Source organism: Pleurodeles waltl, chromosome 2_1 (assembly GCF_031143425.1).
Source record: "Pleurodeles waltl isolate 20211129_DDA chromosome 2_1, aPleWal1.hap1.20221129, whole genome shotgun sequence".
In the NCBI taxonomy this organism is placed as follows: Eukaryota; Metazoa; Chordata; class Amphibia; order Caudata; family Salamandridae; genus Pleurodeles; species Pleurodeles waltl.
In genome coordinates, this window is record NC_090438.1 from 135,124,902 (window position 1) to 135,141,752 (window position 16,851).

Consider the following 16,851-nt stretch of genomic DNA (forward strand, 5'->3'; position numbering starts at 1 on the left):
CTCCTCCAGCCTTGCCGCCAAAAGTGGCAGTGGCCGGAGGGGCGGGCATCTCCACTAGCTGGGATGCCCTGGGGCGCTGTAACAAAGGGGGTGAGCCTTTGAGGCTCACCGCCAGGTTTTACAGTTTCTGCAGGAAGAGGTGAGAAGCACCTCCACCCAGTACAGGCTTTGTTCCTGGCCACAGAGTGACAAAGGCACTCTCCCCATGTGGCCAGCAACATGTCTGGTGTGTGGCAGGCTTGCAGGAACTGGTCAGCCTACACTAGAAGTCGGGTATGTATTCAGGGGGCATCTCTAAGATGCCCTCTGGGTGTATTTTGCAATAAATTGCACACTGGCATCAGTGTGCATTTATTGTGCTGAGAAGTTTGATACCAAACTTCCCAGTTTTCAGTGTAGCCAATATGGAACTGTGGAGTTGGTGTTTGACAAACAAACTCCCAGACCATATACTCTTATGGCTACCCTGCACTTACAATGTCTAAGGTTTTGCTTAGACACTGTAGGGGCATAGTGCTCATGCACATATGCCCTCACCTGTGGTATAGTGCACCCTGCCTTAGGGCTGTAAGGCCTGCTAGAGGGGTGACTTAACTATGCCGCAGGCAGTGTGAGGTTGGCATGGCACTCTGAGGGAAGTGCCATGTCGACATAGTCATTTTCTCCCCACCAGCACACACAAGCTGTGAGGCAGTGTGCATGTGCTGAGTGAGGGGTCCCTAGGGTGGCATAAGACATGCTGCAGCCCTTAGAGACCTTCCATGGCATCAGGGCCCTTGGTACTAGGGGTACCAGTTACAAGGGACTTACCTGAGTGCCAGGGTTGTGCAGTTGTGGAGACAAAGGTTCAGTTTAGGGAAAGAACACTGATGGTAGGGCCTGGTTAGCAGGGTCCCTGCACACTTTCAAATCAAAACTTAGCATAAGCAAAGGCAAAAGGTTAGGGGGTAACCATGCCAAGGAGGCATTTCCTTACAACATGGCATTGGCAGAATAGGTTTAGCAAACCCATCTCTCCTTTAGGTAGGAGGTTAGAACTCTCACATTAGGGTATTAGGGCACATTACATCTCATATGTCTTTTTATGCATTGCAAGATGGTGGGGGTCTTTGTAATAATGACTCTCGTCTTCACAATTCTGTTTCTTGCATTATTCATTATCCTAATCATTGCAGCCCATGCAACATATCACAAACTGCAGTTGTGTTAAAAAAAAACTATTGAAACTTCACTGCATCTTTGTCATTGCCTGTGTTTGTATGAGACATGATATATCTGTGAGAAAGGGGTAATCTCCGTTTAACCACAACACTCCCTGAGGTGTCTTATTCTCGAGTCCACGCGTAAAGGCTGCCTCAAATCACCTTTTTCTGTTGTGTTTCTGGTGAGGTGCTGCTAGTGTGCCGATAAAGTTGGGACAACAGTTGCGACTTGTCGGATAGGCATAGTCTCCTACAAGCAAAAGTACTGTCATCCTTTAACCAGAAGTCTTGCCTAAAGCAAGGGTCCAAACTACGACAAATCTCCTGCACACGCTGTGGTTCACTGTTAACATGCTGAAGTCACACCTGACCCCCTCTCAGTCGCTCCCTTTCATCGGAGCGGTTCTGGACACAGTGCAGTTCCGGGCTTATCCTCCCGAAAAACGAGTCCAAGACATTCAGGCTATGATTCCGATCTTTCGGCCTCGGTCTTGGGTTTCGGTGAGATTGACTCTGAGGCTGCTGGGCCTCATGGCCTCCTGCATCCTGCTAGTAACACATGCTAGATGGCATATGCAGGCTCTGCAGTGGACCTGAAGTTCCAGTGGGCGCAGCATCAGGGGAATCTCTCCGACCTGGTCCAGATCCCGGAGGGCACTGCAAAGGACCTGCAGTGGTGGCTTTCAAATCCGCATTGGGTCCACGGCAGATCCCTCTCCATTCCCCAACTACATCTCTTTATAGTGACAGATGGGTCACTTCTGGGTTGGGGTGGCCACATGGGAGAGGCGGAGATCAGAAGACTCTGGTCTCCAGCGGAGTCGGGCTCCATATCAATCTGCTGGCGCTCCGGGTGATCAGGCTTGTGTTGAAAGCATTCCTTTCCTCTCTCAAAGGGAAAGTGGTGCAGGTGTTCACGGACAATACTACCACCATGTGGTATTGCAACAAACAGGGCGGAGTAGGGTCCTGGACCCTTTATTAGGAGGCACTACGCCTCTGGACATGGCTGGAACATCAGGTCATTACCCTGATGGTTTAACATCTGGATGGTTCCCTCAACGCCAGAGCGAACAAACTCAGCCATCGATGCACAGCCGATCACGAATGGCGTCTCCATCCGGAGGTGGCGCAAGGTCTCTTTCAGCAGTGGGGAGAGCCTTGGTTAGATCTGTTTGCCTCTGTAGAGAACACGCAATGTCAGCTGTTTTGCGTGTTGGAGTTTCCAAGGCGGCACTCGCTCGGAGACGCTTTTCATCTCGAGTGGAACTCGGCCTCCTTTCTGCCTTTCTGCCTATACCACTTCTGTCCAGAGTTCTCAAGAAAATCAGGAACAACCGGGATCAAGTCATCTTGGTGGCTCCAGACTGGGCACGGAGAGTATGGTATTCAGAGCTATTGAGCATGTCCATCGATCCTCTGCTCAGACTGCCTCTTCGAGCGGATCTTCTGTCACAGCAGCAGGGGACGGTTCTTCACCCGAACCTGTCCATCCTCCGCCTTTATGTGTGAAGATTGAGAGTCAACAGTTGACGGCTTTTGCCCTTCCACCCGAAGTCTGCAATGTTATCTTGGCGGCCAGGCGACCCTCAACTAAAACTGTATACGCCTGTCACTGGAACAAATTTGTGGCATGGTGTACCAACAAATCTTTTGATCCCTTTTCTGCCCCTCTATCCGAGGTTCTTCTGTTCATTCTTTCTTTAGCCCAGCAAGGCTCTCCTTTGGGCACCCTTAAGGGGTATTTATCTTCCAGGTCGGCCTTTCTTAGGCTACCTGATCAGCCCTCACTCTTTAGATCTCCTATTGTGAGTAGATTCCCATTTATCATGCCTCAGTGGGACCTTAATCTTGTACTTACTTATTTGATGTGTACTCCCTTTGAGCCAATGCATAATTGTCCCTTGCAGCTCCTCACCTTCAAAACTGTATTTCTGGTCACTATCACCTCTGCTCGCAGCCTGAGTGAGCTACAGGCCCTTTGCTCAAAGCCTCCATATTTGTCTGTGCACCCTAACAAAGTTGTGTTGCGCACTAGGGCTTCCTTCCTTCGGTGGTTACCCTTTCATGTAGACCAGTCCATCACTTTGCCTACTTTCTACGCACCCCCCCCACCCCCCACCCCCCATCCTTCCATGAGGAGGAGAGACTCCACCGTCTGGACTCCAAAAGAGCGTTGGCGTTCTACCTCAATCGTACTCAAGATTTCCGGGTGGACGATCAACTTTTTGTTGGGTATGTGGGTGCGAAAAAAGGGAAGGCCGTGCAAAAATGTACCATCTCTCGATGGGTGCTTCTTTGCGGCAAAATGTGCTACGCCTTGGCCAAGAAGCAACCTCCTGGAGACTTGCGTGCTCATTCCACGAGAGCAACTGCTGATTCCACTGCATTAGCATGCGGAGTTCCTGTCCTGGATATCTGGCAGGCGGCTACGTGGGCGTCCCTGCACACGTTTGCTAAACACTACTGCCTGGACAGTCAAGTCCGTCGAGATGGCTATTTTGGTCATTCAGTCGTTCAGGACTTTCTAGTATGACCTTGGTTCGCAGCTCACCACCGAGGATGGCATTGCTTGGGTATCTATTCTAAGGTAAGGAATCTGCAACTAGAAGTCTATCAGATGTACAAGTTACTTACCTTCGGTAACAAAATATCTGGTAGAGACATATTCTAGTTGCAGATTCCTTACCGCCCACCCATCCTCCCCGCTTGTGAACTGATTTCCAGGGACAGGGAGACCCCCTTTCAGGTCCTTAGCTCTGGTGCACCAATCTCAGAGTTTCTTAGCAGCTGTGCGCTTTGGCATGGAAAGTCGTTAAAAGAAACTGATGTCACTGCGCGAGGGCGGCGTCTCTATACTATTCCCGACGTCATCACGGCGACCACGACGCCACCGACTCCCAAGGGTATTGCTCGAAGAAAAATCTCAAGATCCAGTCTGACGCCTGGAGAAAATTCTAAGGTAAGGAATCTGCAACTTGAATATGTCTCTACCAGATATTTCATTACCGAAGGTAAGTAACTTGTACAATAGGTAGCTTACCTTACTCGCCACATTACTCTGTATGCCCCCGCATTTCCACTGCAGGGCCTTCCGTGCGCCTCCAGTTCCCACTCCTCAGCAGACCTACCACTCTGGCTTACGAGCTCCCTGATCACCGTGGGCGACCTGTTCGCAGATGGACAGCTCCTCACCCTCTACCAACTAAAAGACGATTTGGCACTCCCGGGGTCAATACATGACAACCACCAATTGTGACATGCACTCCGGGCCCAATGATCTATTGTAGATGTGGAGCCCCAAACTCATTCTGTTATACAGCCTCTACTAAGCATGGGAACAGGCGCCATCTTATAACATGGCTTTACAAGGTACTGAAGGAGGACATTGGGGATGCGGGGATGCCTCCCCACCACTTCCTTTCCCACCTTGAAGCCTCAAGAAAATCAAGGACAAGTTATCTTGTTGGCTGCCGATTGAGCCAGGAGAGTGTGGTACCTAGGTCTCCAGAGCAAAAGGATCTGTCCTTCGAGCAGAATGTCACTTCGGGAGGACCTCATGTCTCAGAAACAGGGAAAGGTCCTCCACCCAAATCTATACAACTTACACTTCCATGCATGGAAACTGACTGTGTTTCAGTTGCTTTCTGAGGTAAAAGATGTCATCCTTGCTGTTCTGTGCCCTTCCAGGAAATCGATTTATGCTGGGCTGGAACAAATTTGTTACTTGGTGTGATAACCAGAATACAAAGTTCTTACAAGCAATGCTGTTGAATTTCTTTTTATTTGTTTTGAGCCCTCCAACGCCTTACGGTGGGCACTGTAAAAGCTTTTTTGTCCACCTTTTCGGCCTTCCTACATTTGCCAGACCAGCTGCCCTTATTTGAATCACCTGTTGTGATGAAGTTTAGCGAAAATTTGACACACGTTTCCTCCATAGCTGTTTTTGCTACCAAAGTGGGACCTTAACTTGCTCTTTGACATTCCTCATGTGTACGCTCTTGAAGATGATGCATAGCTGCTCATTGCATCTCCTGTCCCTGTACACCATCTTCTTCATTGCGATTATGTCAGCTCATAACGTAAGTGAATTACAGGTGCTATCAGAGTAACTGCCCTACCCCACTTTTTTCATCAACAAGTTGGTGCTGAGAGCTCGCACAGCCTTCTTCCCTAAAGTCATGACTTCCTTTCATGTTAGGAAATGAATTACTCTGCCTGCTTTCTTTGCTCCCCTTAACCCCTCAAAAAAGTAGAAGAGGCTCCATGGGTTGGATGCCAAAAGGGCTTTAAGCTTTCACATAAAAGACGAATGTGCAAAAAGAACGAGTTACTTACCTTCGGTAACGACTTTTCTGGTGGATACATTAGCTACCTGTGGATTCCTCACCTCATGAATACTCCCATGGCGCCAGCATTCGACGGAAATCTTCTTACTAGTCTCTGCACGTCGACGAGGACGTCACTGTCTCGCACGCGACGCCGTCTGACGTCATACAGGCAATAAGAGGTCCTCGACGACGTGCAGACGTCAGTACCAATCATTTTTTACGTGCATGAGAACAACCAGGCAATGCAATGAAAGAGCAAGGCAACATCCATTATATTGTAAAAATACACCACATTGTATGAATAACTGTAAATCTTTTTATGTACATATATATATATATATATAAAACTCTCTCTTTTAAAATATATACACACACCAAGTATATACATAAAGATATATACATATATACATATATATATATATAAATATATTATATATACATCTATTGCACCCTCAAAGACCAAGAGGAGCGCACTCAAGGATTACTTGGCAAGACCATAAAGGCAACGGGGAGGCGGGTGGGACCGTGAGGAATCCACAGGTAGCTAATGTATCCACCAGAAAAGTCGTTACCGAAGGTAAGTAACTCGTTCTTCTGATGGATACAACTACCTGTGGATTCCTCACCTCATGAATAGAGTCCCAAAGCAGTACCACGCCCGGCGGTGGGTGCCTAAATGGTCAAACCAAGAAATCCTGCAGCACTGACCGTGCAAAATGGCCGTCCCTTCTAACCTCAGAATCTAAACAGTAATGTTTTGCAAAAGTGTGAAGGGACGACCAAGTTGCGGCCTTGCAGATGTCGACCACAGGAACACCTCTGGCTAAGGCCGAAGTGGCCGACTTAGCTCTGGTGGAATGAGCTCTAATGCCCTCAGGAGGATCCTTCTTTGCCAAAGAGTAACAGGTTTTAATGCAAAGAACAACCCACCTGGATAGTGTTCTCTTGTGGACTGCCTTTCCTCTCCTCTTGCCCACGTATCCAATAAACAGCTGATCCTCCAGCCTGAAATCCTTTGTTCTATCAATAAAGAAGCTCAACGCTCTCTTTGGGTCCAGACGGTGCAGTCTTTCTTCCTCTTTGGAAGGATGAGGCGGAGGATAGAACGTGGACAAAGTAATTGCCTGAGCCAAATGGAAGGGTGAAACAACCTTCGGGAGGAAAGCAGCCTTGGTCCTCAACACCACCTTATCCCCATAAAAAGTTGTATAAGGGGGTTTTACTGATAAGGCCTGCAACTCACTCACTCTCCTTGCTGATGTTATAGCTATCAGGAAGACTGTTTTTAAAACCAAATACCTCAAGGGGCAAGAATGCATAGGTTCAAAAGGGGACCCCATAAGGAAAGTCAGGACTAAGGACAAATCCCATTGCGGCATAACGAATGGCTTTGGAGGATATTGATTTAGAAGACCTTTCAAGAATCTGATAACAATAGGGGATTTAAATAAAGATGGTTGGTCTGGAAGACATATGAAGGCTGACAAGGCCGATAAATAACCTTTAATGGTAGCCACTGCACAACCTTTCTGCGCCAGAGATAGAGCAAAAGACAAAACGTCCGATAGATGAGCATGTAAAGGATCAATCTGCCTCTCTCCACACCACGCAACAAATTTAGACCACCTATTAGCGTAGATAGATTTAGTGGAGTGTCGCCTGGCCGCTAATATAACATCCACTACCTCAGGCGGGAGAGAGAAGGAACTCAGGTTGCCCCGTTCAATCTCCAGGCATGTAGGTGCAGACTCTGGAGGTTGGGGTGTAGAACCTGCCCCTGCGACTGTGAGAGGAGGTCTGCCCTGAAAGGGAGACGGAGCGGCGGGCACGTTGAGAGTTGGAGAAGGTCGGAGTACCACACCCTCCTTGGCCAATCCGGAGCTATTAAGATTACTAGAGCCCGGTCTTGGCGAATCTTCCTCAATACTCGAGGAATCAAGGGTATGGGAGGAAACGCGTAAAGCAACTGGCCGCACCAGGTCATTTGAAACGCGTCCCCCAACGCTTCCTGCATCGGATACTGAAGGCTGCAGAACAACGGACAATGCGCGTTCTCTCGAGTGGCGAACAGATCTACCCGAGGAAACCCCCACTTCTGGAAGATTAAACGGACTTGATCTGGATGGAGACGCCACTCGTGGTCTGCCGAGAAGTGGCGACTGAGACTGTCCGCACGCACGTTCAAAACTCCGGCCAGATGGTTTGCTATCAAGCAAATCCGATGGTCCTTTGCCCAGGACCATAGTCGAAGAGCTTCTCTGCAGAGAAGGTACGACCCCACTCCTCCCTGCTTGTTTATGTACCACATCGTGGTAGTATTGTCCGTTAGGACCTGTACCGACTGACCACGAAGGGAAGGGAGGAAGGCCTTGAGAGCCAGACGTACAGCCCGTAACTCTAACAGATTGATGTGAAAAATCTGTTCCTCTGGAGACCAAAGACCTTTGATCTCCAGATCCCCCAGATGAGCTCCCCACCCTAGAGTGGAAGCATCCGTTATGACTGTGGCCACTGGTGGCGACTGCTGGAACGGCTTTCCTTGTGAAAGATTGTTGCTTGCAATCCACCACTTCAAATCCACAGCAGCATCTCTGGAGATCTTGACAGTACCCTCTAGATCCCCTCTGTGTTGAGACCACTGCCTTCGGAGGCACCACTGAAGAGCCCTCATGTGCCAGCGAGCATGCGTGACCAACAGAATGCAGGAGGCAAAAAGACCGAGCAGACGAAGGACCTTGAGGACTGGAACTACCGCTCCATTTCGAAACATTGGAACCAAATCCTGAATATCTTGAATCCGCTGAGGCGGAGGAAAGGCCCGACCCAATGTTGTATCCAGTACTGCCCCTATGAACAGGAGGCGCTGAGAGGGCTCTAGGTGAGATTTGGGCTTGTTCACCGAAAAGCCCAGGTCGAACAACAACTGGGTTGTTGACTGCAGATGACGCAACACAAGCTCCGGGGACTTGGCTTTGATCAACCAATCGTCCAAGTAAGGGAATACTGCTATCCCCTTCCTTCTGAGCTCTGCCGCAACCACCGACATCACCTTCGTGAAGACTCGAGGTGCTGAAGTAAGACCAAACGGAAGGACCGCAAACTGGTAGTGTTGCGATCCCACCACAAACCGGAGATACTTCCTGTGTGACTTGAGTATCGGGATATGAAAGTAAGCATCCTGCAAGTCGACAGACACCATCCAGTCTTCCATGTTCAACGCCAAAAGCACCTGTGCTAGGGTCAGCATCTTGAACTTTTCCTGCTTGAGGAACCAATTCAAGATCCTCAGGTCCAGAATTGGTCTCAAACGACCATCCTTCTTGGGAATCAGGAAATACCTTGAGTAAACTCCTTGACCCCTTTCCTGCTCCGGGACCAACTCCACCGCGCCCTTTAAAAGGAGGACTTCTACCTCCTGTTCTAGCAACAGGAGGTGTTCTTGTGAACAATACGAAGGGCGGGGCGGGATGAGGGGGGGAAACTCCCGAAAGGGAAGGGTGTAGCCTTTTCCCACAACACTGAGAACCCAAGTGTCCGACGTAACAGTCTCCCATTTGGTGAGAAAATGCTGTAATCTTCCCCCTACAGGAGAGGAGTGAGTGGGAAATGGTGGAAGCCTAAGGCTGCTTCCCCTGCTGCACCCCGCCAGAGGATGAGGAAGAGGCAGAGTGCTGCTGAGAAGCTCCCCTGGTGCGGACCCTACCCCTCCCCCTAAAAGATCTATAGGGATGGGAAGAGGCAGGTTGCTGATATCTTCCCCGAAAGGAAGAGGAGGAAGAGCCACGCCCAAATCCACGAAACCTCCTGAAGATTCTGGAAGAGGCCGTGGAAGAAGGAGCTTGGAGTCCCAACGACTTAGCCGTGGCCCTGCTCTCCTTAAACCGTTCCAAGGCCGAATCAGCCTTAGCCCCAAACAGTTTGTCCCCATCAAACGGGAGATCCAACAATGTGGACTGTACATCTGCCGAAAAGCCCGAGTTACGGAGCCAGGCCTGTCTCCTTTCCACCACAGTTGTGCCCATTGCTCTGGCTACCGAGTCGGTGGTATCCAGTCCCGTCTGGATAATTTGGGTCACAGCAGCCTGGGCATCAGAGACAAGATCCAAAAGACCCTGGGGAAGCTCTGTAAACGAAGAGGAGATGTCATCCATCAGAGCATGAATATACCTCCCCAGGATACAGGTTGCATTGGTGGCTTTTAATGCCAGACTGCAGGACGAAAAAATCTTCTTCGACTGCGCCTCCAGCTTTTTTGAATCTCTGTCCCCAGGCACCGTCGGAAAAGAACCAGGCGCTGACTTGGACGAACAGGAGGCCTGCACAACCAAGCTCTCCGGCGTAGGGTGCCTAGATAGGAAACCAGGATCAGTTGGAGCCGTCCGATACCTCCTGGCCACGGCTCTGTGAACTGCTGGGGAAGATGCTGGCTTCTTCCACACCTCTAAAACCGGATCCAGCAGAGCGTCATTAAAAGGTAATAGAGGCTCCACCGCGGCTGAGGCCGGATGCAACACCTCTGTCAAAAGGTTTTGTTTCGCCTCCACCACCGGCAAAGGCAGGTCCAAAAAACTAGCTGCCTTCCGTACCACTGTATGAAAGGAAGCAGCTTCCTCGGTATATTCCCCCGGGGACGAAAGGTCCCACTCAGGGGAAGTGTCCAGCCCACTGGCGACTCCAGTCCACGCAGCCCATCACCTGAGTCCTCTAGCTCTCCTTCCTCTAGGGCTCGTTGGTACTCCTGCTCTTCTAGTACCCGGAGAGCACGCCTCCTTGAATGCAGTCGTTGCTCAATCCCCGGAGTCGACAATACCTCCGCCGAAGTCGGAGATCGGCGCCGATCTTCCGAAGCCACCGACGCCGCATCCGGCGCCACAGGTAACTTCGGCGCCGACTGAAGAGCAGTTGAAACGGATGGACCCACCGGAGTCACAGGCCGAAATCTCGACGTCGACGGGATGGAAATCCCTGGGGCCAATCCCTCCGAAGCCACCGGAGCGGCCACCGGCGCCGACACTGGCGCCGAGCCCACGTTCCCAAACGGGAGAAAGGGCATAAAGGGTGCCGGCCGAAGAGGCGCAGGATCACCCAAAGAAAAGGCCAAAGGCCCAGCCGGAGCACCCCCTGGAGCCATCTGTTGGAAGATGGCATACATCGCATTCAAGAATGCGGAACTATCGGCTCCAGGGGTGGGAAAAGCCGGATACTGGGGTGCCTGACTCGGAGGCGACCCCGACGCCGGCCTCGGCGTCTGCGCCGGAGAAAACACTTGAGGCTCCAATACCTCAATCACCGACGCCTGTCCAGGCGAAGTTGGAGACGCCGGAGAGGGCAACGGCGTCGAAGGATGCGGCGTCACCGTGGGGCTGACCTCCCATGTCCTTCGGCGCCGGGAGTCTCGATGACGCCGATGTCTTGGAGAAGACTTTTTCTTGTGATGTTTCTCCTTTGACTTGGCCATAAACAGCTTCGCCTCGCGTTCTTTAAGGGCCTTCGGATTCATGTGCTGACATGAATCACAAGTCGAGACGTCGTGGTCGGAGCTCAAACACCAAAGGCAATCGGAATGAGGATCCGTCACCGACATCTTGCCTCCACACTCACGACAAGGCTTAAATCCAGACTTTCTCTGCGACATTATTTCCACAGAGAAAGAGTACGCAGCAAGATATACACTGTAACCGCAAGAGTAACAGTTTCTCCCTCGAAGATAACCGTTTCGAATGCACGGAAAAAAGGGAACTGACGTCTGCACGTCGTCGAGGACCTCTTATTGCCTGTATGACGTCAGACGGCGTCGCGTGCGAGACAGTGACGTCCTCGTCGACGTGCAGAGACTAGTAAGAAGATTTCCGTCGAATGCTGGCGCCATGGGAGTATTCATGAGGTGAGGAATCCACAGGTAGTTGTATCCATCAGAAAGGGCTTGTTCAGGTCCTCTGCATTAGAATTTCCCAGTGCACTGGCCATGTACCAGGGCCTGGAGGATCTGAGAGCCCATTCTACCCGGGCTGATGCTGTAACCACTGCTTTGGCACGAGAGGTCCCTGTCCTTGATATTTGCCAGGCTGCAACAGGGGTATTGATGCATACGGTCACAAAGCAATTCTGTCTTAACAGATGGGTCCAGTGAAAAGTACACTTCACCCACTCTGGTCTATCACACTTTTTAGTCTGAGTTCTCTCCATGGACCCTCCACCTTGAGGAGGCCCTGCTTTAGTATCTATTCTAAAGTGAGGAATCTACAGTTAGAAGTATTCATCAGGAGCAGCACTTACCTTTGATAATGCTCTTTCCGGTGGATACTCTATCTAACTACAGATTTCTCATTACCCTTCCACCAGCACGTTGTATTTTAACACATTATAAGGTCCCAAGTTAGAACTGAGCACAGTGAATCCAACAATCAGTCACACAAGAGAAGAAACTGACACCAGCACACAGGGGAGGTGGTTCTTACATGTGCCCCGGCTGCATCAGTTCTGTGGCTTTATGGAGCGACGTGGAGTCTCACAACATCACCTAGCAGCATGTGAGAGCACTCCTACAGAAGATCTCTAGATCCAGTCTGGCACCTGGGGCCTGGCGAATATTCTAAGATGAGGAACATGCGGTTTGATAGTGTATCCACCTGTAGAACAAATTGCATATCTTCGGTAATGCATTATCTGGTAGAGACTCTATCTAGCCCCGGATTCCTTACCCTTGAATTCCCTGGCATCAGCTTCGAATCTGGAATTTGTTGCTGAGCAATACCCTGCACGCGCTGCGAGAAGCAGAAAGAGGATCAATAGAACTATACAAAGCTTTTCCAACGGCAGGCGTATACCGTTTTAGTGGGGGAATGCCTGGCTTCCAAAATATCTTTACAGACTTCGGGAGGAAGTTCAAAACCCATTAACTGCTGCAGCTCAATTTTACTCATGAAGGCGCAGAGTTGACAGGTTCGGGTGGAGAACCCTCCCCTGTTGCTGTGACAGAACTTCCTCTCAAAGGGGCAGCCTGATAGGAGGATTGATGCTCAGTTTGAGAAGCTTGGGATACCAGCTCTCTGTGCCCAATCTGGAGCCACTAGGATAACTTGGGCCTGGTCGTTCTTGATCTTCGTGGGAGCTACGGGCAGAAGGGGTATGGGCAGAAAGGTGTACAGACAACAAATCTTTGACAAAAGGGTCGAAAAAAGACCTTCCAAAAAGGCAGAGGGTAGCTCGATCTTGGACCTGCGCTTAAGTGCATGCACCAGGGTAGTGCCTTTATAGGCGACTGTGACATCACAGACGGCTCCAACGATGCTACGCGAAGCCGAACGACGCATGCAGATCCGAATGACGCCATCTGACGACGCACGCAGGATATTGTTCAGCCAAAAATTTTGGATTCAGAGCAGATGCCAGGGAATTCAAAGGTAAGGAATCTGCAGCTAGAATTCTCTATCAGATAGAGTGTTACCGAATGTAAGTAACTTGTTCTACAGATTGTATATGTGTTTATGATTATAGCAAACTGTGCATGCCCCACCAGCCTGAAACAGTTCACACAATCTATGCATCTTGAAGTAAACGTCTTTGCAACATTGGGATTAGATGGAGGGTAGTGATTCAAGAACGTTCATGTGTTAAGGACCACTTTTACTATTTGAATACACTATCTTTTTTATTTTCATAAAGAGCAGTTCCCAATATATTGAGGAAAGGCGATGAACAAAGACTAAGTGCATCAAATCACTGTGGAGGTATTGTATTTTTTTTATGAACCACTATGGTCGTTTTTATGCAACATATAAAAGTATAACAGTTTCAGGAGCGTTAGTTAATCTTTCACTTTGCTGAGCAAAATATAGCAAAAGAAGCAAAAGAAGCAGAATGATTGCTGAAGTCGAATAGAAACACCCAGGAGACCTGTAGTGCAATAACAAAGGTAGAAGTATGAATACAAATGTTGATAACATAACACAAGAATTGCAAAGAAATTCAATGTGTTATTCTGTTTTATTAGACCAAAAAGGTACAATATTCTGAAATTATAGTTAACCTCTGAGTTTTTTGGTTTTTTTTGGTATGAAATGACGATCAGTTCGCAGAGCGCGCTGATGTCATTTCATACAAAAGTGAAAGTAAAAGGAGCTGATCATTTCGTTTCTCTTCCACTAAATCAGTGCTCAGGGTGATATCTCAGCTGAGCACTGATTCGTATGGGAGAGGTATCACGGGAAAGGGGAGAATCTCCCTATTCCAGTGGTACCTCTGCCCAGTGGATCTCTGCTTGGCAATCCCCACAGGAGGGCAGTCCCAAGCAGGGTTCCACCCACAAGGCACCAGGGAACGGCAGAGCGGCCCCTTGGGCAAGAACTTGTCCTCCCCCTTAATTTTTTTACATTTCAGTTTTTCTGGCCCTCCTGGGGGGACAGATGGGACCAATTGCCCCTGATCTTCGTAAGTCCACTAGGCACAGGGGATGTATTTTATTAATAAGATTAGAGGGGTGGGGGCTGCCTAGAATGGGCCCGGCCATGCCCTCACCCCTAAATAAGGGTGAACGGTCTTTCTGCAAGTATTTCTGCAACTTTCTCCTACCACCTAGCATTGCCCCACTTGTGCCGATAAAAATGCTGCACCACTTGTGTGGTTTAGCCTAGTGCCAGCGACAGGACAGATCAAACAGATTTCAATAGGAATCCCCACACAAGGGCTCCCTTTGACCTTGGTTTCATCTGTTCCTGCCGCAGGAGCTAACCCCAGCCTTAGAAGCGGGGCAGTGTTTTATCAGCACTCATGGGGTAATGCTGGGTGGTAGGAATTTTGTGGATTCCTGCAGGTTCCAGAAGTTTCCATCACAGAAATGTAAGGAAAATGCGTGACTTCAGTTAATGTTTGAGGTTTGCAGGGCATTGTGGGTAAATAAAACCTCATGGGATCCACACAAATCACCCCATCCTGGATTCCCCTAAGTGTCTAGTTTTTTAATATGTGTAGGTTTGCTAGGTTTCCCTAGGTGCTGGCTGAGCTAAGGTCCAAAATCTACAACTGCCCACATTAGGAAAGAAGGGTCAGTTATAAGTGGAAAAATGGGATGTGTCTATGTCGCGCTTAGGTCTGTTTCGTGTCGCGGGCACTAGTCCTACCAACACAAGTGAGGTACCATTTTTATTAGAAGACTTATGCTGGGTGGAAGGAAGTTTGTAGCTCTCTGCAGATTCCAGAACTTTCCATCACAGACATGTGAGGAAAAGCTTTTTTTCAGTCAATGTTTCAGGTTTGCAAGGGATTCTGGTTAAAACAACCTGATGAGAGCCACACAAGTCACTCCACCTTGTAATCCCCATAGGCGTCGAGTTTTTAAAAATGTACAGGGCTGTTAGGTTTCCTTAGGTGCCAGCTAAGCTAGAGCCCAAAGTCCGCAGCTACCCACTTTGCAAAAAGCAGGTCAGGTTTGAATGGAAATATGTGATGTGCCCATGGTGCGTTTTGGGCGGTTTCCTGTTGTGGGCACTAGGCCTACCCACACAAGTGTGGTGCAGTTTTTATAAGAAGACATGTGGGAGCATAGAATAGTGGGATATTTGTTATTACCTATTGGATTTTGCTGCAGTTGTGCCTTTCACATGTAAGTCAGTGTGCAAGAAAAGACATTTTGAAAAATACCATGTAAATCATATGCTCCTAAAGGTGCCCACAAATTCAGAGATGCACAAATAACCAATGCTCCCAAAGTCTATATCTTGTGCCCCTGTCAGAAATATATAGGCTGATGTGATACTCTTGCATATGTCAGCATATAAAATTGATCTATATTCAATACTCAGTGAAAAACCATTGTTCTGTGCAGCTCATATGTTGGTTCTGCGTACCTTGAGTTCTTGGAGAACCCACAAACCCTATGTAGCCCCACGAACAAAAAGGTTCTAGCAAATGTAATAGTACATTGCTTTTGTTAACCAGCCATCATGACAAAAGTTACAGATTAAAACATTGTCACAAATGGCTTTCGTACATATTTTCAATATTTCTCTATTTCAACACTACCCCAAATAGCCATTAAAGAGCTCAGGGATAGAGGGTTGGGGGGGAGGTGGTGAGAAAAGGTTTATATGTAATCCTGCGTGATGAGGATTGCCAAATATTTCATCCACCTTTTTGCTTCCCTTTTAGGGTTAAATCTATATGCAAATTCCATCACCTAGCATTAGTGACTAGCACTAAAAGCAAAGAAATGTAGGGTAGTCACCAGTGTACACACATGATAAAGGGCAAAAAATCAGGAATGCAGACTTTCTCCAGAAGAAAGCTCTGATAATATGATGCTAAACAAATACAAGAGCAACCCAGAATGTCCATGTGAACCTGGGTATAATTATCACTTAACAAATATTCACATGAAACTCATTTTCAATCAATTCAAATATTATAGCAGAAAAATCTTACTACTGGGTCACTCGTACAAACAGTTCTTAAATGAAGACGAAAATCATCTCTCTAGAATCTTTAAAAAAAACTCCACTGAATCCAGTGCCAACCCATATGTGAAAAATGTGTGTTTAATGCTTTGAAAGCTGCATCAGCATGTAATGGTGAATCATTTTTATTATCATACTTTAGGAAAATAAACAAAGAGTCATAGTTAAAACAAAGTGATCCCTAAGTAAGAAAAGAGACACCACACCATAAAGCAGTAAAGAAATCACTTATCGATCTGTTATCTTTGGTGTATCTTACAAAGATGTCCTCTTATTAATTTATGAAGTATGCTTGTCTATCCATTGATTGATAACTCAAAACATAATCGAAGAGGTCTTATCTGATTAAGATGTCAACGGCATTTTATTTTAACCCTCATGCTGGCTTCTAGGGTCGCATCAGGACAAAAAATGACCTGGTGAATGGTGAAAGGTTGGAATTATTAAAGGCTCTGCTGGATGTGAATATTGGTATCACTGTCTGACCCAGAATAGTGCCTTTTTCACCCTAATATAAGAGCTGCGTAGACTGGCTGCATCTTCCCACTGTGGGGAACGATGTATTTTCTTAATTCTGAAGTCTGGATACAAGGGTTCAAATCAAGAAACGATTGTTTAGTTTATTTATGTGTGATATATACACACATGTTACCTTCTAACAACGCCTTGCTACATGTCTTTTCCTAGGGATTTACGAACTGGAATAAACGGGATTTTAACCAGTTTATTAAAGCTAATGAGAAGTATGGCCGGGATGATATCGATAACATTGCAAGAGAGGTGGAGGGAAAATCCCCTGAAGAGGTTATTGAGTACTCAGGTTTGCAGATTCTATTAATAACCAATTATCAGAGTTTCATGCAAATT

The 16,851-nt window shown here is 48.0% G+C and overlaps 1 protein-coding gene across 2 annotated transcripts in view; it reads left to right on the top strand.

Annotated features, from left to right (window-relative positions):
* Positions 1-16,851, top strand: part of LOC138262082 (probable global transcription activator SNF2L1) — a 1,420,807-nt gene that overhangs the window by 1,069,153 nt on the left and 334,803 nt on the right. For both annotated transcript variants that reach the window (XM_069211817.1, XM_069211826.1), the window contains exon 20: positions 16,672-16,804. In XM_069211817.1, the coding sequence (XP_069067918.1) occupies positions 16,672-16,804 (133 nt within the window). The remainder of the gene's footprint in view (positions 1-16,671; positions 16,805-16,851) is intronic.